This window comes from Bos mutus, chromosome 13, assembly GCF_027580195.1.
Source record: "Bos mutus isolate GX-2022 chromosome 13, NWIPB_WYAK_1.1, whole genome shotgun sequence".
NCBI lineage: Eukaryota > Metazoa > Chordata > Mammalia > Artiodactyla > Bovidae > Bos > Bos mutus.
This window is the reverse complement of record NC_091629.1, coordinates 80,458,953-80,485,361: the sequence shown is the minus strand read 5'-3', so window position 1 is coordinate 80,485,361 and position 26,409 is coordinate 80,458,953. Positions and strand designations below refer to the sequence as shown.

At 39.6% G+C, this 26,409-nt stretch overlaps 1 protein-coding gene across 2 annotated transcripts in view; it reads left to right on the top strand.

Moving 5' to 3' along the window:
* The window catches only part of PLCB1 (phospholipase C beta 1), an 865,816-nt gene that overhangs the window by 569,973 nt on the left and 269,434 nt on the right, over positions 1-26,409 (top strand). For both annotated transcript variants that reach the window (XM_070382002.1, XM_070382003.1), the window contains exon 4: positions 3,539-3,676. In XM_070382002.1, the coding sequence (XP_070238103.1) occupies positions 3,539-3,676 (138 nt within the window). The remainder of the gene's footprint in view (positions 1-3,538; positions 3,677-26,409) is intronic.

The window sequence follows — 26,409 nt, the reverse complement described above, 5'->3', positions numbered from 1 at the left end:
TGATTTCCTAAAGAACATCTGCTCTGCAAAGACTGCAGAATTTCTCTATGTCCAAATCCCAGTATTTGTGAGGCTAGAATAGAGATACCAAGGGAACGTTTCATACAAAGATGGGCATAATAAAGGACAGAAATGGTATGGACCTAACAGAAGCAGAAGATATTAAGAAGGGGTAGCAAGAATACACAGAAGAACTATACAGAAAAGATCTTAATGACCAATATAAGCATAATGGTCTGATCACTCACCTAGAGCCAGACATCCTGGAGTGTGAAGTCAAGTGGACCTTAGGAAATATCACTAAGAACAAAGCTAGTGGAGGTGATGAAATTCCAGCTGAGCTATTTCAAATCCTAAAAGATGATACTGTTAAAGTGCTGCACTCAGTATGCCAGCAAATTTGGAAAACTCAGCAGGGGCCACAGGACTAGAAAATGTCAGTTTTCGTTTCAACTCCAAAGAAGGGCAATGCCAAAGAATGTTCAAACTGCTGCACAATTGCATTCATTTCACATGCTAGCAAAGTAATGCTCAAAATTCTCCAAGCTAAGATTCAACAGTATGTGAGTCAAGAATTTCCAGTTGTTTGAGCTGGATTTAGAAAAAGCAGAGGAACCAGAGATCAAATTGCCAACATCCATTGGATCATAGAAGAAGCAAGAGAATTCCAGAAAAAACATCTACTTCTGCTTCACTGACTGTATACTAAAGCCTTTGACTATATGGATCACAACAAGCTGTGGAAAATTCTTAAAGAGTTGGGAATACCAGACCACCTCACCTGCCTCCTGAGAAACCTGTATGCAGGTCATGAAGCAACAATTAGAACTGGACATGGAACAACGGACTGGTTCCGAGTTGGGAAAGGAGTACGTCAAGGCTGTGTATTGTCACACTGCTTATTTAATGTATACTCAGAATACATCATGCAAAATGCCGGGCTGGATATGTAGAAGCTGGAATCAAGATTGCCAGGGGAAATATCACTAATCTCAGATATGCAGATGATACTACCCTTATGACAGAAAGCAAAGAGGAACTAAAGAGCCTCTTGATGAAAGTGAAAAAAAAGATTGAAAAAGCTGGCTTAAAACTCAACATTCAGAAAACTAAGACCATGGCATCCAGTCCCATCACTTCATGGCAAATAGAAGGGGAAACAATGGAAACAGTGACAGACTTTATTTTGGGGGGCTCCAAAATCACTGCAGATGGTGACTGAAGCCATGAAATCAAAAGACACTTGCTCCTTGGAAGAAAAGCTGTGACAAACCTAGAGAGAGTACTAAAAAGCAGAGACATTACTTTGCTAACAAAAGTCCATCTCATTTATGGAAGTGAGAGTTGGACCATCAAGTAGCCTGAGAACCGAAGAATTGATGCTTTTGAACTGTGGTGTTGGAGAAGACTCTTGAGAGTCCCTTGGACTGCAAGGAGATCCAACCAGTCCATCCTAAAGGAGATCGGTCCTGGGTGTTTAGTGGAAGGACTGATGCTGAAGCTGAAACTCCAATACTTTGGTCACCTCATATGAAGAACCGACTCACTAGAAAAGACCCTGATGCTTGGAAAGATAGAAGACAGGAGGAGAAGGAGATAACAGAGGTCGAGATGGTTGGCTGGCATCATGAGTTTGAGCAAGCTCCAGGAGATGGTGAAGGACAGGGAAGCCTGGTGTGCTGCAGTCCATGGGGTCACAAAAAGTCAGGCAAGACTGAGCAGCTGAACAGCAGCAGTCGCCTGTGCTGGCATCTTGTTGCGTCTCACAGCCGTGCTTTCTCCATTGCTGATGCTGGAGGCGGCCCGCGCTGCGCCCTCAGCTAGTTTCCTGACCCAGCCCTAGATGGCATTGCTGTGCTTTGATTCCGCCAGAACCACCTTTTTCATTTAAAATGTGTCCATGAGGAGAGGGATGAGATTTTTGCATTTCAATTCATGGGTTGATTGGAGGAAATCGAGGGAGAATTGTGACACATAAAAATGTGTTACTGAATGACAGAATGACCTTGACTGCAGAGGTCTTCCTTCCAGTTCTATTGAGATATAACTGACATCACCTTGTGGAAGCTTAGGTGTACAGCATGTTGGTTTGTTACACTCATATGTTGCAAAATGGTTACCAGCAGAGTGTTAGCTAACACCTCCATCACCTCACATAATTATCACTTCTTTTCTTCTGGTAAGAGCATTTAAGATCTACTCCCCTCCTATTTTTCAAGTATGTAATATAACATTATCAATATTAATTATAGTCACATGCTGGACAATAGATGTTCACACCTTATATCTGGAAATTTATACCCTTTGACCAACATCTTCCCATTTTTTCCCATCCTCCAGTTCCTGGTAACCACCACTCTATAATCTCTGTTACTATGACTTCAGAACTTATAGATTACAGCTAAGTGATATCATGCGGTATTTGTCTTTCTCTTTCTGACTTCTTTCACTTACCATGAGACCATGAGGATCATAAATCTTGATCCAGAAATCCTTTCTCCACAACCTTTGGGCAAATTGTTTCACCTCTCTGGACCTTTCTGTGGTGAGAGACTTCAAGTCATACCAATTTCTATTAAGAATAAAAGGCAACTTTGTCCTGAGAGTATCATACTAAGTGAAGTAAGCCACACAGAGAAAGACAAATATCATATGATATTGCTATATGTGGAATCTAAAAATATGATACAAATAAACCTATTTACAACGCAGTCATAGAAAACAAACATGGTTACCAAAGAAGAAAGGAGGGAGGAAGAATAAATTAGGAGCTTGGGATTAACATATACACACTAGATATTCTGTAATAATGTATGAGGGAAAAAAATCTGGAAAAGAATATATACATATGAAAAGTGAAAGTGTTAGTCACTCAGTCATGTCTGACTGTTTGCAACCCATGGACTGTAGCCCATCAGGCTCCTCTGTCCCTGGAATTCTCCAGGCAAGAACATGGAGTGGGTTGCCATTTCCTTCTCCAATGCATGAAAGTGAAAAGTGAAAGTGAAGTCCCTCAGTCATGTCCGACTCTTTGCGACCCCATGGACTGCAGCCTACCAGTCCGCTCCATCCATGGGACTTTCCAGGCAAGAGTACTGGAGTGGGGTGCCATTGCCCTCTGCCTCTCTGTCTCTGCTGCTGCTGCTGCTGCTAAGTCGCTTTGGTCGTGTCTGACTCTGTGCGACCCCAGAGACGGCAGCCCACGAGGCCCCACCCCATCCCTGGGATTCTCCAGGCAAGAACACTGGAGTGGGTTGCCATTTCCTTCTCCAAAATGTTATATTACATAGGGAAGCTTTACATATGTGTATATATATATATATATATATATATAAAACCAAATCACTTTACTGTACACCTGAAACTAACACAACATTGTCAATCAACTGTACTTCAATAAAAATTTTAAAATTAAAAAAAAATCAAAGAATAAAAGGAAACTATTTTGGGGGCATTCTAGCTCTAATTCTTCTGAAATTATGCTGCCATGTTGGGATCTCTAGCTGACTAATGTTTTCAATCTTTGTTTATTATCCAGGACCCTAAATTACGTGAACTTCTGGATGTGGGGAACATTGGGCGCCTGGAACATCGCATGATCACAGTGGTGTATGGGCCTGACTTAGTGAACATCTCCCATTTGAACCTCGTGGCTTTCCAAGAAGAAGTGGCCAAGGTATGGTGGATTGAAACCTTTGAAGCTGATCACCTCAATCTGAATTCGTATATTATCCTGATTCCTTTGAAAGACTTTGAGTTTTCATCGTATTTATCTTGTGTTAAAATTCCATCTAAAAATCAACTTGCTGCCAATTAGAAGTGTGATTCAAACACTTTCAAATAATGGCGTTGACTTAAAATTATGGATTTTTTCCTTAGAAATCGGGCATTTGATATCATTTCTTTTCAAACGAGAATACAGATGAAACCACATTCCATTTCATCTAAACATCTTATCCCAACTCATTTTCTCTTAGCCTTACCTTCTTCTTTCCATCTGTCTCCTCAAAGGCAGACATTTTCAATACCTATTCAATTTCTTTTACAATGGGCAGCACCTAATCCATGATTATGTACATAGTAACTGCTCAATTAATATGAGAAAGGATGAAAAATTCTTAAAATTTTAAATAAAAATCTTAAATAATAAAAAATATTTATTCAGCCATGTACTAGAAAGATGAATTAGATAAGGATTCTTCATTAAAGAGTTTCTAATTTACTAAGATAGTGGGCCTTTCAGACGAATACAGAAATAATCAGAAGAAAGGCAGGGTATATCAAATAAGAAGCTATGAACTTCTGGGCAACTTGGACTCAAGTAATTTGATGTTTTCTCTAAAACTATTCAATTGCCATTAAAAGAGCTTGAAATGAACATATTGAAGGGAAAGGTTTCTTTTTCCATGATTATAGTTTGTAAGATACTAACGATGGTCCTGGGGCTTCCTTGGTAATTCAGCTGGTAAAGAATCCGCCTGCAATGCAGGAGACCCCGGATTGATTCCTGGGTTGGGGAGATCCACTGGGAAGGCATAGGCTATCCACTCCAGTATTCTTGGGCTTCCTTTGTGGCTCAGCTGGTAAAGAATCCACCTGCAATGTGAGACACCTGGGTTCAATCCCTGGGTTGGAAAGATCCCCCTGGAGAAGGGAAAGGCTACCCACTCCAGTGTTCTGGCCTGGAAAATTCCATGGACCATATAGTCCATGGGGTCACAAAGAGCTGGACATGACTGAGCAACTTTCACTTTCAATGTTGATCCTGACCCTACACACAGTTTCTTTCAAGAGGGGACATGGCTGTAACTATGGCTGATTATTGTTGATGTTTGACAGAAAACAACAAAACTCTGCAAAGCAATTATCCTTCAATTAAAAAATAAATTAAGTGGCAAAAAAAAGTATATGAATCTAAGTAAAAGTTGAAATCTGCATATCATATCTGTGGCCTTATATAGCTTCTCACATCATGGATGACAACTATGGGGTCATGTCAGGCCAGTGTTCATTGTCTGAGCATTACGATCTATAATTTTTTGACCTTCTGTGCTCTGACATTTTTCTGAGCTACATGCACCAAATAATATGTCCTGACTTCTAATTTATTAGTGATTATTTGTTGTTCAGTCGCTCAGTCATGTCCTACTCTTTGCAACCCCAACCCCATGGACTGCAGCATGCCAGGCTTTCCTGTCCTTCACCATCTCCCAGAGTTTGCTCAGGCTAATGTCATTGAGTCAGTGATGCCATCCAACCATCTCATCCTTATCATCCTCTTCTTCTCTGTCTTCAGTCTTTCTCAGCATCAGGGTCTTTTCTAATGAGTCATCTCTTTGCATCAGGTGGCCAAAGTATTGGAGTTTTAGCTTCAACATCAGTCATTCCAATGAATATTCAGAGTTGATTTCCTTTAGGTTTGATTGGTTTGATCTCCTTGCAGTACAAGGGATTCTCAAGAGTCTCTTCCAACACCACAATTCTAAAGCATCAATTACTGATTATGGTAGAGGTTTATTTCCAAAAGTTGCATAATAGCAATTTCAATTCTTACAATGGAATGAATAAAATACTATCTAGTTTTGATACTCTGGAGTCTTGAGAAGCTACTTTTTAAGGCTGTTTTACAAACTCAATCTATTTTATATCTTCAAGAACTAAGTCACCCATTTACATCTATGGTATAATTTGTGCTTGGAGAGACTTCAGTTCAGTGAAACACTGTCTGTGTGGCCGCATTGTACTTGCTTTGCAATCCTTATTCCGGTACCAGCTGGTAATCAGTTGAGTGTATACACTTCACTTCTCAGTATATGTATGTATGATTGGATGGATGAATGAACATAGATAAATAAATACTAAATATTTCTACAATAATTTTAAAATATCACTGCTAGACTACGATCATATTCAGTTCTTAGTAAAATGACCAATTTATAATATTCATTAACTCTCAGTCAGAAGGATTTACTAAATGACAGTAACTTACAGGGAGGCTTTTCCTATGAGTGAATATAGATTTCATATTACAAACCAATCTGCATATTTTATGTCACAATAAACCTTTGTGCACTTATGTTCTAAACATTTTAATTTTCTCCTCTCTGTGGTCTTCTGCTCATTAATTTCCTTTAGAGATTGTGATTAGCAAGCCCTGTAGTATTCCCTGTCAGAACTACATCTATAGACATTTTTCCAGCAGCTACTTGCCTGGTATAATTAATGAAGCTACAGAATATGTTTTGCCTTCCCTGACTGTGATATTCTGTAGGGTATTTTTCCCCCATTGAAATTGCTCATCCAGAAGGTTTAGATTTGCAAACACCATGTGCTCTGAAAACTTAATTTCCACCCTTGTAATTGTCAGTACTCTCTCATAACATCACACCCTCTATTTAGTCTCGGGAGCCAACGTACATAGTACCTTGTGTAGTGGCCGCACCGAAGGAGACAGTTTGCCTCATTGTATAGAATGCCCAACAGGAACCTGAGCTGCTCTGAAAGCCAGATGTCTCCGGAAGAAATTGTTGACAAAGGGATTCGGACTCATTCATTCATTCAACACGCATTTGTCAGGTGCCTTCTCTGTGCCAGTGTCAGGGACACAGCATTCTGTAGAAAATAGAGAAATCGTGATGATGAAGCACACTGATTGTGGGTCAGATGGAGGTCTGTGTGGAGGGATAAAGCAGAAGAAGAGTGTGATGGTGGAGGAAGGGGAGTATTTCTTGATGGAGTGCTCAGAGAAGGCAAAAATCTGAAGGAAGTTGCTCAACTGCAACAGTATCATCGATTCCTGAGAAATCTGTTAATTAATTTTTTTGTCAGAACCAGGACTTCAACTTTCCTAAATATATTTTTCCAGATTTTCATGCTTTCTTGTTACATAAATCACTTGAGATTGACTTTTTTATTTATTTTTTTAGACAAGTGACTCCTTTCAAAGATGGATTGGGGAGAAAACTGTATCTTTAAATTTTTCCCTCTGTGGTTGGACTACAAAAGTGGTATCTTTTGTAGTTAAACAACAGTATTCTTCTTGATATGCAGCACAATTTGCCAACCCTGTGTGTCCTAAAGATCAGATCTCTCTGCTCCCTCAAGGGATACCTCCCTTTAATAGACTTGGAAAATAGGGGGTTTGTTTCACCTCTGTCCTCTGAGTCTCACACTTCTTCCTGCATCTCCTACTGCCTTGAGGACCGATGAGCACATCCGTGTTTGTTGTCCCTGACTTCAGCCCCCCTCTCTGGGATGCCCTGATTCCTCCTCAGAGCTACAGAGAGATGGAGGGTATCATCATCCTTCCCTTTACCCTCCACTATTAACTCCCAACAGTCCTCCACACACTTCACACACAGGTATTAATACAGGACTCCTGGCAAAGTTGGAGGTACCAGCAAAGGAAATTAGCAAAGGCAATAGAAGTTGATTTCTTGTTTTGTGGTGTAGGCTTTTGAAGGACTTTATTTTGAGGGATATGGAAGCCACTGGAGGGTTTGGAGCAGGTGATAGACATGATCTGACAACTCTTCAGTCAATGATTGACGGCAAGGGAAGAGACAATAATGGAAACAGGAAGATCAGTTAAGAAGCTATAGAAATGTTTTAATTAGATTGTTAGTGTCTTGAAGGAAGAGGGAGCTTGTAGAGATAAGAAGGGAATCTGAGTATCTATATCTACATCTACTTAAGGGTACCATCAAGAGCATGAACAATTGTGATTGTATGTTGCATTTAAGAGAAAGAGAAGAATCAAGAATGATGTTAGACTTTTGACCCAACAGACAGAAAGGATGGAAGTACCACGTACTCCATAGGGAGAATTTAAAGTAGAACACATTTGGTGGTGTACAGCAAGGGTTCAGCTTTGATTATGTTTGGTTTGAGATTATTATTAGATACCCAAGCAGATATGTTGAGTAGGCAGTTAAATATATGAGCCTGGCATTGAATGCATCAATTTGGAAGTCATCCTGTTATAGATAGTATTTAATGAGCCAGGATGAGATCAGCCAGGAAGCAACTGTAGATAGAAAAAATGTTCAAGGCCTGAGTCACTGATACGCCAACTTGAAGAGACTGAGGGGATAAGAGAGAATCAGAAGAAGCAGTCTGACAAGGAGTGGTCAGTGCCCTGGCAGTGAGGCAAGTCTGTGAGTTTAGAAGTCAGGGGAAGACAGAATTTCAAGCAAAGAGTGATCAACAGGGCCAGCTGTTGCTCTCAGGTCAAGTAAGATGACGGCTGACAACTGACTGTCGGATTCAAGGGTATGGAGGTCACTGGTGACCTTGATTAGGGCAACTCCGTGGAACAGTGGAATCAAAAGTCTATTGGAGTGGGCTCTGCAGAAGGAATGGCAACCCACTCCGGTATTCTTTCCTAGAGGAGCCCAGTGGGCTGCTGTCCACAGGGTCGCACAGAGTCGGAAACAACTGAAGCGACTTAGCAAGCATGCATGCCTTGGAGAAGCAAATGGCAACCCACTCCAGTAATCTTGCCTGGAGAATCCCAGGGATGGAGGAGCTTGGTGGGCTGCCGTCTATGGGGTCACACAGAGTCAGACACGACTGAAGTGACTTGGCAGCAGCAGCTCAGGAATCAGTGGAGAGAAATGAAGAAGACAAAAGAGATTGTTCTTGTGGGAAGTTTTGGTGTAAAAGGTAGGGGAAAGATGAGAAGATTGCTGGAAGAGGGAAGCAAGATCAAGAGATAGTTTTAAGATGGGAGAAACCACAACATGCATGTATGCTGGTGGCAATGATCCTGTGGACGGTAAAGAATACAAGAGAGTTGGAGAACTGCTGGAGCATGTCCTTAAGTAGGCAAGCATGGCAGGACCTAGTATAGCATTCAGGAAAGTATAGCCTGAGGTCAAGCCTGACCTATCACTTGTTTTTATATAGTTTTATTGAAACACAACAAACCCATTTCTTTACATATTGTCTATGGCTGCTTTCTCTAGACATAGTTGAGTCATTATGACATAAACCATATGGAGTACAAAGCCTAAAATATTTACTATCTGGTCCTTTGTTAAAAAAAAATGTGTTAAAAAAAAAAATTGGAATCTGTCTTAGTTCACAAATAGAGGGACTGGGCTCAGACAGGAGCAAGGACACTTGACTGATAAGAGGAGGAAAAGTGGAGTCCATCAGTAGAGATGCTGGTAGGCGGTCCATGTGGTAGAGGGAATGATGGAGGTTTTCTGGTTGCCTCTGTTTTCTCGGTGACAAAGGGAATAGAAGTCAGTAGCTAAGCATAAGTAAGTAAGTATCCTAAGTAACTTTTAAATCCTCAAGGCTTTTTCTGCACCAGTTGGTGAATTTCTTTAAAGAGCTGACTGGTGAGGACTTTGCTAGTGGTCCAGTGGTTAAGACTCCACGCTTCGAGTACAGGGGATCTGGGTTGAATCCTTGGTCAGAGAACTAAAATCTCACATCCTGCAGAGTAACTAAGCCCACGGGTCACAACTGCTGAGCCTGCACGCTGCAACTAGAGAAGCCAGGTGCTGCAATGAAGACCCAGTGCAGCCAAAATAAATAATTCAAATAAAATTATATATATAAATGATCTTACTGGTAAGGTTAATATGGACTGCAAAAGACAGATCATTTACATCAACCCAAAAATCTATATCATGTGAACAAGTTAACCATTCATCAGGTCCATGCAAATTTTTCCATTGGTCAAAGAGTCTGAAGATAAAATAATTTTCTTCTTCCTGACCAATTCTAGTGCCTCTTTCTAATATTCTGCTTTCCTTTGAGGTGGGAGGCGACGCAGAGGCATCTAATTGTGCTTCTTCCTGAAGTCATGCAGCCTAAACACCATTGTGTGGGTTGGAAAACAGATTGCTCTGAACCAGGGGCAGGATTCACAGGATTGCAATATGTTGGTGTTTGCTATCAAGTCTCAAGGATCCAGTGGGAAACCTGTCTTCATCAAAAAATTTCAGTAAGAAATGGAATCTGTCTTATGATTAGTGAAGAATCTCTGTGTGCAAAGGCAGCAGAGGTGAAGCCTTCTCTATTTGGATTAAGAAATCTAAAATTATTTTCTGCATGTCTTCCTCTGGGTTCAGGTCCCTTTCCATGGCTGGGTCCCTGGCCACTCATCCACCTGCCCAGTTCCTATCCCAGATCCTTGTTCAGTGCATTATGATAGCGAGATAGCCCATCACCCCAAGAGACAGAATTCAGCTTTGGCATGAACACTGAAGTGGGTAACCATTCCCTTCTCCAGGGGATTTTTCTCAACCCAGTGATCAAACCCAGGTCTCTTGCATTACAGGCAGATTCTTTACCATCTGAGCCATCAGGGAAGCCCAAAGCTTAGATGGATATTGCCAATTTTCCAAACTGTTAGAGTTAGTTTTTTAAATGTTAACTCACTCATGCAAAAAAAAAGAGAAAAAGTTTAATAGAGGATCTCTGTTAAAATGTTAGCTATTAAAGTAGCTGTCACAAAATAAATGAGCGCTCCAAAAAAATGTTTTATATACTGACATCAGCCTTCAGGGTATATTTTAGAATTTGGGGGTAACATCTGTTACTTGAGCAGGTATGAATAGCATAGAGAGTCTAGTTCACTCATTTGGGAAGTGTCATGGAAGCTTGCCTTAACTTCATCCACACCAGTTGGTTACCCTCCATCCAAATATGTTGCAAGCTCTCTGAATTTCCTAATTAGCTCCCACCTCTCCTTCCTCATCCTGCTACCCTCTCCCATCTTGTTCAAGTCCATGACAGGTCTTCTCTGTAACTACCTTCTACCTCCTTTTCTAGAATTCTCTCTTTGTTCTCCAGCTCTGTGTGTCTATCTGCTAGCAATGATCCTTAAAAAGCCTCAAACCTGATCAGACTTCAAATCATTTCTGTGGCATTATTACCTACAAAATGAAGTTTTCTCTATGTCGTTGTCATTCATTTAGTGAGTAAATATTCTTTGAAGGCCTAGCATGTGCCAAGCACTAGGGAGTTGCCAGTGGTGAAAACAAGCATAGCCTGTGCCCTTAGGAGCTGCCGAATCGCTGCCTGGACCCAGCACCATTCCGCCTCAGCAGTTCCTAACCACTTGCGATTCCTCCTGCCTTCATAACCAGTGCCTTCGGACTTACGTGCTTTCCTAGATATCCTTTCTCCACTCTGTCCATCAGCAGAATTTCCAAGCCTCCTTTAGAGACTCACCGTGTATACAACTCACCTGTCTCCCCTCTGTCCCATGATTTCCATGAATAACTGAGTTTCTTCCTTTTCTTTGATCATCCCATTGCATTTATCACACTATAATTATCTGTCACTATGTCTGACACCCTATCCTGGATTTGTGAGCTGCTCAAAGTCAGAAAATATAGTTCAGTCATTTGTGTTCCCAAGATCTATCTTAGTCTCAACTGATAATAGGTACCCAATAAATGTGTCTTCTGCGGGGGCAGAGGAGGACGTTTAAAAAAGGAAAGAAGAAAGGAAAACAGGACAGAGTGCAGGAACGAAAGGACCAAGAAAGGAAGAAAAAAGCTGGTGGGTCCTTGAAAACAGTCAATAGCTCATGGAATATTATAGAGCTCCCGAGACTTTGAACATCATGTGCTCTAATCCCCTTGTTTTTAAGTTGAAAATATTGAGGCCCTTGAACTAGTTGTTCCAGATTTCTTGCTCTGAACACGGGCCTCTTCCAAGGTCTGCCAGGATGCCCAATGGCTTCCACCTTCTTCATCCTTCCAAGCACAACCCAGAATCATTTATTGTCCTCCTCCTCCTCTATCCATCAGTTACCACATTTTTCTGAAGAAAAGGAAAAATATCTTCAACTGGCCAAATAGTTGAGATGGTTCAGGAAAGGAATAAGAGATTGTACCACAAAAGTGGCGCTTTTTAAGAAAAAGAAATTATAGTCTACTAAATGAAATAGAAAAGGGAAAGAGGGACTAGTGAATGGTCCTGCCTCAGTCCTCTGACCACTCCTGATATAGAACTTGATTCCTCAAAAACTTTCCACTTTTCTTAGACTTCCTTCCAAATTAATAGTATAGATATTTAAAAATAACCTCAAGAGACATGAAGTTCATATATTTCTTTCTATTCTGGGGACATATATGTTGAGATAAGAATTTTCAAACAGTAACAGGTTTTCTGTACACAATTAAGTTTATCTCACTTTCTTTTTGAATTTAGCACCAACTTATGGTGGATGAACAGTGGCTATAAGTTTGACTTTTTAAACAAAAAATGGTGAAGAAAAAGAGAATAAGGTACCATATATTCTTTTTGGCAATATACTTTGGAACATAATGGAAAACTGTGCTGATCTCCTTGGAGGTAGAATATACATGCCAAAAATACGACTGTATTGAATATATATTGCTTTTTACACATGTGAAAAGTTAGCCCTCTTGGTTATTGTGTTTCATGAGATCTTCATTCACTGGCATTCTCACTTTCTCATATTAATAAGCCATACCTATATCATCTTAGGATATTCCTTCATCCAGTCATAAATAAGGCCCAAGTTCTTACAAGGTCCATATATTTCTCTGTTAGTCTTAGGATTTGATAGTCGTGGATGTTCTTTTTTGGAAAATGAGATCCACCCCACATTCTGCACTTGAATTTCAGATGATTATGGGGCAGATAAAGGATATATATTTTAAACTTTTAAATTGTGAAAATGTCACCTGTCTGGAATATCCATATAAAGGTTTAAAAGTTCAAAGTCACACCCCCAAAAAAAAATTCATTTTAAAAAAGGAGAGAAAAAGGCAATTCAGAAATTAATCTCTTCTTACATCCAGATAAGAACAACCAATTGCTATTCTGTTGACTGTGGCAGAAATCATACCTACCCACCTTCCCCAGGAGAGCTTCTTTTGAGCCAGGCAGGATTCAAGGGTGCCACAAAGAGGAATCAATGCCCAACTTAAGGGAGGATATATATGCCAAGACTCAGAAATAAGCATGACTTCAGACTGTGGGCTACTGTGAGTGCAAGTCTGCTTTTCCCCAGGAAAAAAGTCAGAAACTGATTAAGCAGCAGCATCTTCCCTTTCTTTCCAGTCGCCCAATAAAACAGAAATAAGCTGCTTCCTCCTTATTCCTCTGCCTCTCTGGCAGCTGAGAAAGCCCTGATTGTATTTCCTGTGTATCTAGCCTTAAAGAAGACACAAAAATACTTTTTAAAAAACTATAATTTTTGGAAAGGAAGAAGAAATCTAAGAAAATTTGGCTTCCATGCTTCATTACTATGGAAAAATACCTGACACCCTTTGAAAGTGGCAGGTTGATCTGTTTCATCTACTGCCTTAATATCGGTTGTTACGTTTATGTTTCCAATGCATCAAATGCTCCCAAGGAATAGGCTGCCCTTAAGAATAAATTTTTTTTGAAAATTACAGTTTAATATATTGGTTATATAGTAATAATCATTCACTCAACAAATACTTCATTGCCTACTCTGTACCAGCCACAGTTTTGAGTGCTGGGGATAAAATAAACAAAAATGATTGTCTTCATGAAGCTTACTTAATGGTGGGGTAGGGTGATGATAAACAAAATAAATAAGACGGTAATAGGAGCTAGGAAGGAATAAAGCAGAGAAGGGAGATAGGAAGCATTTGGGGGGATACATAAGAAACGAATCACCAGTCCAGGTTCAATGCAGGATACAGGATGCTTGGGGCTGGTGCACTGGGATGACCCAGAGGGATGGTATGGGGAGGGAGGTGGGAGGGGGGTTCAGGATGGGAAACATGTGTACACCTGTGGTGGATTCATGTTGATATATGGCAAAACCAATACAATATTGTAAAGTAATTAGCCTCCAATTAAAATAAATTAATTTTAAAAAAAGAAAGGAAAAAAATAACTGAATTTCACACTTTAGATGGATGAATTATATCTCAATAAAGTTTTTTTAATCTATATGAAAATAATAGCAGTATGTTGTATAGTATATTTTAAATTTAGAACTAAACGTGTGCCAACAATAGTCTGAAGCATAGAAAGAGAAAAGTGAAACATGCTGTTGTAAAGTTCTCATATTTTACCTGAAATTGTATAATAGTATTTGAACACAGACTGTGATAAGTACATATTTCCCTAAAAACACAAGCACATAATACAGAGGTAAAACTAATAAGGTAATAATGACTATGAAATGGAGTCATAAAATAAATAACTAAATCAGTTCATCAGCCAGAGTCACACTAAGATACGATGATCTGTGAGGGAGACCTTGCAAATGATGGAGTGTGTCAAGTGGTCATCACAGAGGAGAGTGGTGCTGAGGCAGGTATGACCCAGCACATTGGTGGAGGGAATGATGAGCAGGGAGAGAGCAGAGGGAGAGGCTGGGTGTGTCGGCAAGTGACCCAAATAGCGGTAGGTGGCCACTGTGAGAATGATTTTACTCTCAATGACACAAGTATCTATTACATTGTTTTGAGTAAGGGATGGATTTGGGGTGACATTTTGACAGGATTGTTCTGATTCCTCTGTTGAAAAGTTGTAAGTAAGGGTATAGAAACAGAGATAGGGAGAGCAGAGTCCTGGAATAGAGGTGGTGAGAATGGTTAGGTTCCTGACACATTTTGAATGTGAAGCCAGAAGATTTACTGAATGAACCAGATACATGACATGAGAGAGAGAGAACTAAGGATGATCTCAGAGGTTCTTTTAATTTAATTTATTGAAATAAATATTCCTATCTGGGAAGATCAGAAATTTGGTTTTGGACACAAATTTTAAAATAGTATTAGCCCAAAACAGCAAAACAAGCATAGGTATGACGTCTTATCTCTCTTGAGGTACTGTGAAAATAATGATAAAGGAACATAAATACACAATGATGAAGAGAACAAGATAGGTCACTAGGACATGACATATTTCACTAAGTTCGCAGAGGGGGAGAAAAATGAAGAGATGTCATAGTGGAGAAAACAACAGATGAGAAAGTCCCTGACCTGCTCAGAAACAATCAAGAGATGCTCCAGGCTTGAGTTCCACCAGCCCAGCAGAACATGGACTAAGAAGTGGGAGTGAAAAAAACAGCCTTTCATTCCCTACTCCTGATCCTCATATAGAATAATCAATAACCAATTACTTTCTGCATCAAAAATTTGAGTGGTGTGTCTTTTATGAAATTGGATAAATGATTGAAAAGTATCATTGTGGGTAGCACTGGAGTTCAAGATCCAGAGTAAAGTTCTCATTCTAACATTTGTGGATACCACACCATGGTGGCTGGAACCCACATGCTCACTGGAAAAGAAGTCGGCTCGCTGGTCAACCCCACTCCCATACTCAGGGCTCCCAGCCAGCACTTCTGTTGCCCCATCTAAGATGGGAACTGACAATAAAATATCCAGAAGCTATTGAAAAAAACCTACAATACTGATTGATAAGGATGCAAAGATGAACAGAAAAAAGAAGTAATAATAAAGTGAAGTTGCTCAGTCATGTCCAACTCTTTGCAACCCCATGGACTTTAGCCTACCAGGCTCCTCGGTCCAGGGGATTTTCCAGGCAAGAATACTGGAGTGGGTTGCCATTTCCTTCTCCAGGGGATCTTCCCGACCCAGGGATCAAACCTGGGTCTCCCACATTGTAGGCAGATGCTTTACCGTCTGAGCTACCAGGAAAGCCCCATTAGTATAACTAAGTAAACAGTTAAAAAAAAAAAAACTAGGAAGTATCTTCAGAGAGAATTTTAAATATATTTTACCCTTAAGAAAAGAACAAGATGTAATGAAAAGCGGGTAACAAAAATAAGAAAGTTCTCTTAGAAATAAAATATAAAATAATGAAACAATAATTAAAATTCTACTAAACTACTAAAAGAGGAGGTGAGGGAAATGTCTCAGAATGTGGAACCAAGCAAAACAACAACAATGAAGGCAGCAGACAAACAACTAGAAAGTGAAAGATAAAAAAAGGATAAGAAAAGTGAAGATATAAGAAATATAGGTATAATCAGTCTAGCTAGGGTGGTAGCCAATGAAAAGAGAAAGCAGAAGAGAGGAAAATATGAAAAACATAATACAAGAAAACAAGTTAGAGCTCAAGGAAGGTGTGGTCTTGAAGCTGAAATAGAAAGTGTAGGATTGGAATAGGTTCAGGAAATATGAGTAGGAAGCTACAAGATATAAGATAAATGCAAATGGCTTAAGCTTCTTCTCCCTAAAAGAAAATTAAAGTTGAAAAAGAGATAAATGTATAAGAAATGCACTAGTTAAACTCAAACCATGCTGAAAATATACAGGATTTTCAACAATAGAAGGAGCAGTCAAAAAAGATCCATATTGTGTTGGTATTAGGAATGTTTTCTTTTGAAAGTCATGTAGTTCATGGTGGTATAACTACAGCAAGTAAAATAATCAAAGTCTAATATATGACCCAACAGAAAAGTATATTTGCTTTTTATGCAGTCATGTAAATTTTTATTTTTATTAGTTTTAAACTTTTAGACTCAATCTATATGCAAAATATTAAAGTCAGTTATGGATACTGGATAAGACAAACATATTTCAACTTTGACAAGTTAGAAAGTAAATTTAAACAAGAATCAGTGGTGAAAAGATTTGCAGGTAAATGTCCTTTCACAAACAGAGAAGCGAATGATACTATCTTTAATTGGTGGATTACAAAGTGGTTTGAGTATGTTGCTTGAAGTTATAGTGATGGGGAAAAAGAAAACTAGTGATGACAATTCTATCAGGAGGAAGGAGAAAGGGGAGATGGGAGATATGGTAACAGATTTAAAACCTCATCAACCTCATCAGTGCAGAGTGTGTAAGTCAAAGAGAGAAAGACAAATACTATATATGAACACATATATATGGAATCCAGAAAGGTGATACCAATGATCCTACATACAGGGCAGCAAAGGAGACATAGATGTAAAGAACAGACTTTTGGACTCAGTGAGAGGAGAGGGTGAGAATAGCATTGAAATATATACATTACTATACATGAAATAAATGACCAGTGGGAGTCCGACGCGTGAAGCAGGGCACCGGGAGCCTGTGCTCCGTGACAGTGTAGGGGGTTGGGGTGGGGAGGGAGGAGGCTTCAGGGTGGAGGAGACACGCATACCTACGGCTGATTTATCCTGATACATGGCAAAAATCATCACAGTGTGGTAAAGTAATTACCCTCCAATTAAATAAATTAAGAAAACCTCATCAACCAGAGTGAAAATCAATAGTTAAGTTCTAAAACCAGTCAATTAAAAAAAAGTACTGCAAATATATTGTTTATAAATATTAAAGAAACCCCACAAAATTTAAGAAGAGGAATGCCTCTGCCACTCCAGCTATCCGTGTTCCCAGCAGCAAGACGACAGAACCCCTAATCAGGAAGCACACTTGCCCAGAGCCTCCCCGTAGACTCCCGACGGCGCCAGACACCGTGTGTCACCTTGCCACTCTCACTGCTGGAGACGCTGGGGAAAAGTAGATTTTTCAGTTATATATTCTGGCCTGAATAATGTTAGATTTCATTCAGGACAGAAGGAGAAAATGGACATTAGCTCTCAGTAGGGGTTCCACAGCTAGACAGTGGCAGAGTAGGGTTCTGAAACCCAATGAAATATATGTTTAAATAAACTAGTAAAAGCATAAACAATATAAGAGTCAATGAGAAGCATTAAATAAACAGGTATCAGTATTGTAAATTTAAATGAAAAGACAAGCACAGATTGTGTTTAAGACTCATCCTTCCTTCACCCTCATAGGCAGTGAAAATTGACCGAAGGTGAGGCCATCAGAACCAAGGACAAAGACTAGTTATCAGAGAGAAAGGACTAACAGGTGAAGTCAATTACCAAGGGCCAAATACTCCTTCATTAAAAAAAAAAGAAGAATCTGGCTTGAAAAAAGTTTTAAAATAAACGTGGAGGTTGGCATAATTAAGTTTATTTGAAACAAATTGGTTTCCAATAGAGAAAATTATATTTTAAAATTTTGTGTACTAAGTTTTAATGAGCAAGTACCTGCGTGTAGTTACTAATCAGTTTCATGGAATGCAGTTTTGGCTTTGTCAAACAAATTCCATTTAACAAAAAGCAGCACCACTTAACTCCCAAGAAACTGTGATTGCTCCTCTTTTTTCAGCCTTGATATGCATCTTACTAAAGAAATTAGCTGTTTTTTCTCTTTTAAATTTTTTTCATTTGATCTCCTCAAATAGACTTGCTTAAAAAATATAGTATCAATTATAATTTCAGAACCTGGTTACATACATTTTTACTGTCTATAATACATAATACCTTGGTAAATGCAATCAAGGTAGTAATTTGCATGGATACTGCTAGGCTTAGGGTTCATAATAGCAAGTGTTTTTGTAAAAGTGAGATGAGCGTTTTGGACAGAACCACTTTAAGAATATGGTGGAATGACATGAACGCCATGGAAGCAAAGCTTTGGAAATTTCATCTGAGGCATTTGATGGACCTTTCTCAGTTATACAAATAAACAATGACTCAGGAACTAGCTGGACAGAGAGGTGGATGTCTCCTGGATGCTTGGGGCTATTGCACTGGGACGACCCAGAGGGATGGTATGGGGAGGGAGGAGGGAGGAGGGTTCAGGATGGGGAACACATGTATACCTGTGGCGGATTCATTTTGATATTTGGCAAAACTAATACAATTATGTAAAGTTTAAAAATAAAATAAAATTAAAAAAAAAAAGAAAAAAAAAATACGTGAGACTCACAGTGATACAGCTGAAAACCTCTCATCATGAAAACGTAACCAAAGCAAACATTTTTCTCTTTTTCCACTCTGTACCAAGTATGTTGCTCTTTGGGGGTTTTTCTCCCCTCTCTGAAGAATTCTCTTAAGATTTTTTTCAATTTGCTGTTACCACATTAAGCTTTTCCCATTGCTCAGTAGAATGTTAAAAGGTGTAAGAGCAGAGATTAGGGATATAGTAGACTGTTAGCTCTCAAAGTGTGATTCTTGCATCCATATCTTGAACACTGCACTTGAACACTGAACTCTTCCTTAGACCATCAGGTACCATTTATTACAGCGTGCTTCACTTATCCAGGGAAAAATAATTGAGCAACAAGTCTTCAGAAAGCATTCCCAAACAGAACAAAGCATAAAGCATATCTATGAAGCCAATGTAGATGCTCTAGGCCCTAAAACTAAAAATTCTGTACTTTATTAATTGGAAATTGCTATGCACAGGACTCTGAGTTCTTATAACCTATTCTAGCACAGTTCAAATTACAATAGGAAATGTGTGAAGCTATTATCCAAAACACCAGAGCAAACCATGGTGACTAAATACTTATAACAAGGGATACATAAAAATGAATTTCACAAAGCATAAATTATATAGCATGGATGTAATTCCCTTTTATTTACAGATTCATTCACTCATGCAGTCAACTCAGGTCATCAAGTGCATATCTATTTCTTGGGATATAAAAAGAAGGGTTACAGAGCTGTGAGATCCCACACAGGTTGTGGGATAACACATATCCTTTTTTCCTCCTGCTTTTTCATATACTCCCATGAATGGCTATATGCAGTGTTTTCTATACTCTTCATGCTTCTACTCACTGCTTCTCTTCCAGGCCCAGTGATCTGGTTCTCATGGACATCCAAATGGATTGTTCTAGAGGTAGAGCAACCAGTCAGAGACCTTTCCCAGGATTTTTCCTACTGGAAGTAGGAAATCAGTCAGACTCTCTCTAGTGATGAGAGGAGCCACATGTGACAATTCTTGGTGCAATTGGTGACCATGGAGAAGAAGCTGGTCAATCAGGAAGAAAGTAATGATATCAGGAAGAGAGAGAAGTGAAAAAGCAATGAAGAAAGTCTTTCTGCCATTCAGGCCCCTGGTTCCTTATGATCTTATAACTACACAAGTTTTTGCTGCAGTTTGTCAGATGTTCCCTCCAGTTACAGTAATGATCCAGTGTCCTTGGCAAATTCTCATATTTCCTAGGCTAATTTGAGCTGTGGTTTGGGCAACTATAGACTAAAGATATTTGAATCACATCGTCTGAAAATAACTATGCACCTTTCCTTGATATTATGTCATTTGAGTAATATGATTTTTCTAGTATCCCAACTCTGATAATATTGGGTTGTTATATGCTTCCTGGTTTTTGTTTTGTTTTGGTAATTATGTTATATTTGTATCAGGTGAACATTTTGAATGTAAGATATAAGATCAGCACTGCCACCTAAAACAAGGGAACTGTATCAGAAATTTTGCCAAAATTCTAAATACTCAATATAGACCCATAAACTCGGTTACTACTCAGACAGTCTTTTCTGCTTTTAATGAAAGTCTTTGCAGCTCATATACCGTCTTTCATGATGAAAACATTCTTTACTGTGCCATTAAGGCAAATGCATGGCAAGATGAAATCTGATGCCTGCCAGCAGGTAAGAGAAACATGCTCAGCCAGGCAATGCAACCCTGAATGAGCCAGGTTGGGATTTCTTACTCAAATCCCAACCTGCTGCCTGCTCATGAGCAGAAGTAATAGAAATGACACCATTATCAATTATGGCAATAGGAGTTTGCCAACAAACTAAAAAATAATGGAAAGCTATTAAAATTGTTAGGACTTTCACATAGCTCACAAATATTAAAATATTCCATTTTAAATTATTATTTATTCCAAGAATCTTTTATTTAAAAAAAAAAAAAAAACATAGATTGAGGTTTCCAAATCAGGTACTTTGAAAATACTTGCTTTTAGATTATCATTTGTGACTCCTTTTATTTCATTAGGGTAACCATTGGCTCATAATTGGTTATATTCAATATATGCAGAGAGATTGATTCAGTGTTCCTTTTAGAATGTTTTTGTTTCCCCAAAGATCTCACTGAACAAATACATGCTTCTGAGGACAGAGTTCACACTCTGCCTTTTCTTTGTGACTCCAGCTGCTTGGTGTCAGGTCACAGCCGTAAACTGGGTGCCTGGCATGACACGATCGTAGGTGGCATTTACAAGACAGTCATTGTGTGTCTCTGTTTTTGTCAGTAAGACTGAGACTGACTATTACCCTGTGTTTGAGCACAAACCTCCAACAAACAAAACTTTCCTCTTTTTAAAGACAATAAGCACAAATAACCAAAAGAAAAATGAATGTTAACAGGACATTTGCAGAAAAGATAAAGTGGAACAGCCCTGACAGGAATTAAACAAAGCCAACCAGACAGGTAAATCAGTGATGGCAATTAAGGCCAATCCAAGGTCCCACATTGCATCTATCAGATTTGCAAACAATTTCTGAAAGGCTGATAATAGCAAGTGTTTTTTAAAATGTAGAAAAACACAAGCTCTCCTACACTGCCAAAAGGAACATAGAAGGTCCTTACTGCTTTGGTGAGCAAGCAGCGAGCGGCATCTGGTACTGCTGAAGATGCCGCATCCAAAGAAAACATCACGATAGTAGTTACCCGAGAGAAACTTCTGGATGTGGCTTGAGGCAGCAGGAAGTTGGTTTGTGCAAAGAAACCATGTGTGTCCATCAACAAAAGAAAGGATTAATAAATTTTATATTCTTATATATATAAGAAGCAACTGGAGGGCTTCTCAGGTGGCTCAGTGGGTAAAGAACCTGCCTGCAATGCAGGAGATGCCAGAGATATGGGTTCAATTCCTGGGTCGGGAAGATCCCCTGGAGCAGGGCATGGCAACCCACTTCAGTATTCTTGCTTGGAGAATCCCATGGACAGAGGAGCCTGGCGGGCTACAGTCCATGGGGTCTCAGAGTCAAACTTCAAGCGACTGAGCACACATTCTTACAGTGGAATAGTTTAGTAGTTAAAATTAATAACTTTGATCTAAATGAGAAGTAGGAACACATTTTAAAGACATAATGTTGATTGCAAATAGCAGCTGGCCAAAGGATGCATCCAGTTTGATATGATTTATGTAATACTTTATATAGCCATATAGGAGTCCATACCAGGACTGGCAAAATTTTTTTCTGTTAAGGGCCAGTCAGTAAATACTTTGCCCTTTGGGAGTCTGTGTTGGCAACTATTCAACTTTGCCCCTGTAGAACAAAAGCAGCCATGGACAATATGTAAATGAATAAGCATGGCTGTGTAGCAGTAAAACTTTATTTACAAAAACAGGTGGCAGGCTGGATTTAGCCTTCAGGGGTTTGTTGAACACTGATAAAGACCATTGTCCTCAGAATATCATATGAAAATAGATATTCTTTATGTCTACTTTTCAAAATAGAGCTTGCTCCTAAGAAAGCAAGAAGAATGGAATCAAGCAGAAGAACAACACAGAATAAGTCTGCACCAGGGTCTTAAGTATATAACAGTTAAAAAGCACTAAAGCAAATATCACAAAATGGTACCAGTTGTTACATTGGATATGTGTTAGTTACACTATTTTCTGCATTTTCAGGTATAACAGAGATATGTAGTGCTGAAAAAAGGAAAGATTAACAATACATTAAAATATTAAAGATAGTATGCATCAGAACAATGGGAAACAGAAATATCTGTATTTCAAACAGAAATATCAACTTGTGTTCATAAGTTGAGCCAAAAAGTTAAGAAGTGTGAATTGCCAATAGGAGAAATGTTCTCTGAACTGTGAACACTTGTTGAACAACAGCATGACTGGTAGACATGGCATGACTAGATCCAAAAGTTTGGACTGAATCTCTCTCTTCATGTGAGTCCAGTCAAGTTTGAGTTGAATCTGTGACTTCCTCTATCCAAGTTCAAAGGCTTTGGACTGACACTTTGTGATCAACCTCAGCCCTGTTATCATTTCCCCTCTACCATCATTATGACATAGTGGTAAGGTATTTATAAGCTTTGCAGTTTGTTTCATCACTGTAGCATAGTTAGCAAGGTGTTTAGTCTCCGGAGGCAAGCTTCTTGGTTTCAAATCTCAGGTGTGCCTGTAACTAGATGTGAGACTTTACGCTTGAATTGAATGCCTCTGTGTCTCAGCTCTCTCATTGGTAAAACTGGACTGATAATAACATTAATATCTCACTGTGTGATTGTGGGGATTAAATGAGTTAGTTACTTACAAAAATGTTAGAACAGTGCCTAGCCCGCAGCAACTGTAAATCAGTGTTTTAAATACAGTAACGTGGACTTATCTTTTTTTTATCTTGTTCAACTGTATGTTCAGCCACCCTAAAATTATCTAGGACAAAATGATAAAAAGCATAGTATCTAAGAGTATAGGATTTGGATCCTAAGAAACCAGTGATCCAACCCCAAACTTGTTTTATTAGCTCTGAGGATATAAATAAGTTTTATAAGAGCTTTGAAACCTTAAATTTTCATCTGTAAAATGAGGCTAATAACAGTACCTGCCTCCAAGAGAATTACTATGAGAATTAAGTTGTTGGATGCAAAGTATCTACTAATACTAAATAGTACGTGCCTCAGTGCCTAGTAAATACTTAAACAATACCAATGAGAGTAACTGAACATTGTGAAACAATTGTTAGTAATATTAAGCAAACACATAAATCCTGTGGCAAGAATGACAGAACTGAAATAACTTTAGAAATAAAAGTAGAGTAACTTTGTGAAGCAAAAGGCAAGGAAGAAAGGGAAAGGTATACCAAACTGAACACAGAGCTCCAAAGAATAGCAAGGAGAGGTAAGAGAGCCTTCTTATGTGAGCACTGCAAAGAAACAGAGGGAAACAGTAAAATGAGAAAGAGTAAAAGTCCCTTCAAGAAAACTGAAGATATCAAGGGAATATTTCATGCAAGGATGGGCATGGTAAAGGACAGAAACAGTAAGGTGCTAACAGATGCAGAAGACATTAAGAAGAGGTGGCAAGAATACACAGAAGAATGATGTAGAAAAGGTCTTAATGACCCAGATAACCATAATGATGTGGTCATTCGCCTAGAGCAAGACATCCCAGAGTGTGAAGTCAAGTGGCCTTAGGAAGCATGACTACAACTCATTGGAAAAGACCCTGATGCTTAGAAAGATTGAAGGCAAAAGGAGAAAGGGGCAGCAGAGGATGAGATGATCAGATAGCATCAGTGATTCGATGGACAGGAATCTGAGCAAACTCTGGGAGACAGTGGAGGACAGAGGAGTCTGGTACACTGCAGTCCATGTGGCAAAGAGTCGGACGTGACTGATCGACTGAACAACAACTTTGTAACAGGTTTGGAAAATTTAATAGTGTCAAGACTGAGATCTCAGTAATGACCCTGGGGTGAGGGAATTGCGAAGTCATCACAGAACACATGCATTTAAGCTCCAGATGAAATTCCATGACAGGTGATTTTTAGATCTGTTTTCTCTAGTTCAGGCCTCTGTAGTCCTCATCAGGAAAAGAGATTGATCCTAAGGCAGAAAACTTAACTTAAAGAGTTTCAGGATTTAGACAGCAGGGGCTGAACCCAGCTTAGTGGTAATCATCAGAACTTTGCCTGTGAAAGTTGAAATACAAATCCTCCAGATTAAATAAGAAGCCATCCTTCCAAAGCTATACTAACTAGGGCCCAGCACTGGAGAAATGAGAACACTGCCAGTGTAGGATCCATCTACCCTGAAGCAAAGCCTGTGTCATAATCTCATGATAAGCCAAGGCTGCTCTAAGCTGCTTTGGCCACACTTCTTAGCCACATTGTTCTTAATACAGCTGGAAGGGCTTTGGGGTTATTCTAAAACTAATAGCCAAAATTATTTCCTTCTTTGCTTGGGAAGCAAGTAGACAAAGATTAGAGTAATGCTTCCTAAGTCAGGTCCTGGAGCAGGTTGCTCCTCAAAGTGCTGTCCCTGGCCCAGAAGAATGCTTACACTTTAACATGCATGAAATATATACAGGTTTCTTGGGGAAATGCAGAGTTTCAGTCAGATGATTTGGTGTGGAGCTTAAAGTCCAACATTTCTACCAAGTTTTTGGTCAGGGCTGTAAATCCTCCTGCTTCCAGCATGGCCCTCCCCTGGGATGAGGATTCTCTGCCTCCAGTCCCCAGCATCCGCATCAGCATCTATCTACACAACAAGAATCATTAAGTGATCTGTATGCACACAGAAGTCTGAGCAGCCTGGTTCCAGAACCTGTGTGAACCAGTTCTCTGATCCTGTGGTTGCCCATCTCCCATTTACACAGTGTAGTTTCTTCTGGTACACAAACAAACGTCCTGGAATTTGTTATCCTGCTGCTGCCCATAGCAGTGCCCTGCCAAGATCCCCTCCAACCGTTTCACCAGTTCACACACAACTGGGGACTGGCTTTAACTTTCAACAACCTGCACCCATGTCTCTTTGTTGGCTGTGCCCTCTGGATGCCAGATCCCCCTTTGCTATCAAGGAAAGCAGAAAAGGCCTGAGGATTGCCATCCCCTTCAGCAGCCCTGACCCAAGACTGACAGGCACAGTTCAGTTCAGATCAGTTGTTCAGTTGTGTCTGACTTTGCAACCCCAAGGACTGCAGCATGCCAGGCTTCCCTGTCCATCACCAACTCCTGGAGCTTGCTCAAACTCATGTCCATCGAGTCGTTGATGCCATCCAATCACCTCATCTTCTGTCATCGCCTTCTCCTCCTGCCTTCAATCTTTCCGCATCAGTATTTTCCAGTGAGTCAGTTCTTCCCATCAGGTGGCCAAAGTATTGGAGCTTCAGCATCAGTCCTCCGAATGAATATTCAGGACTGATTTCCTTTAGGATGGACTGGTTGGATCACCTTGGTTGGATCACTCACCCTTGGAAAGTCTAAGGGACTCTCAAGGGTCTTCTCCAACACCACAGTTCAAAAGTATCAATTCTTCAGTGCTCAGCTTTCTTTATGTCCAATTCTCTCAGCTTTCTTTAGTCCAACTCTCACATCCATACATGACTACTGGCAAAACCATACCTTTAAATAGATTGACCTTTGCTGATAGAATAATATCTCTGACTTTTAAATATGCTGTCTACGTTGGTCATAGCTTTTCTTCCAAGAAGCAAGTGTCTTTTAATTTCATGGCTACAGTCAACGTCTGCAGTGATTTGGAGCCCCCCAAAAATAAAGTCTGTCACTGTTTCCATTGTCTCCCCATCTATTTGACATGAAGTGATGGGACCAGATGCCATGATCTTAGTTTTTTGAATGTTGAGTTTTAGGCCAACTTTTTAACTGTCCTCTTTCACTTTCATCAAAACGCTTTTTAGTTCTTCTTCACTTTCTGCCATAAGGGTAGTGTCATCTGCATATCTGAGGTTATTGATAGTACTCCCGGCAATCTTGATTCCAGCTTGTGCTTCATCCAGCCCAGAGTTTCTCATGATGTACTCTGCATATAAGTTAAATAAGCAGGGTGACAATATACAGCCTTGACATACTCCTTTCTCAATTGAGAACCAGTCTGTTGTTCCATGTCCAGTTCTAACTGTTGCTTCTTGACCTGCATAAAGATTTCTCAGGCAGCAGGACAGGTG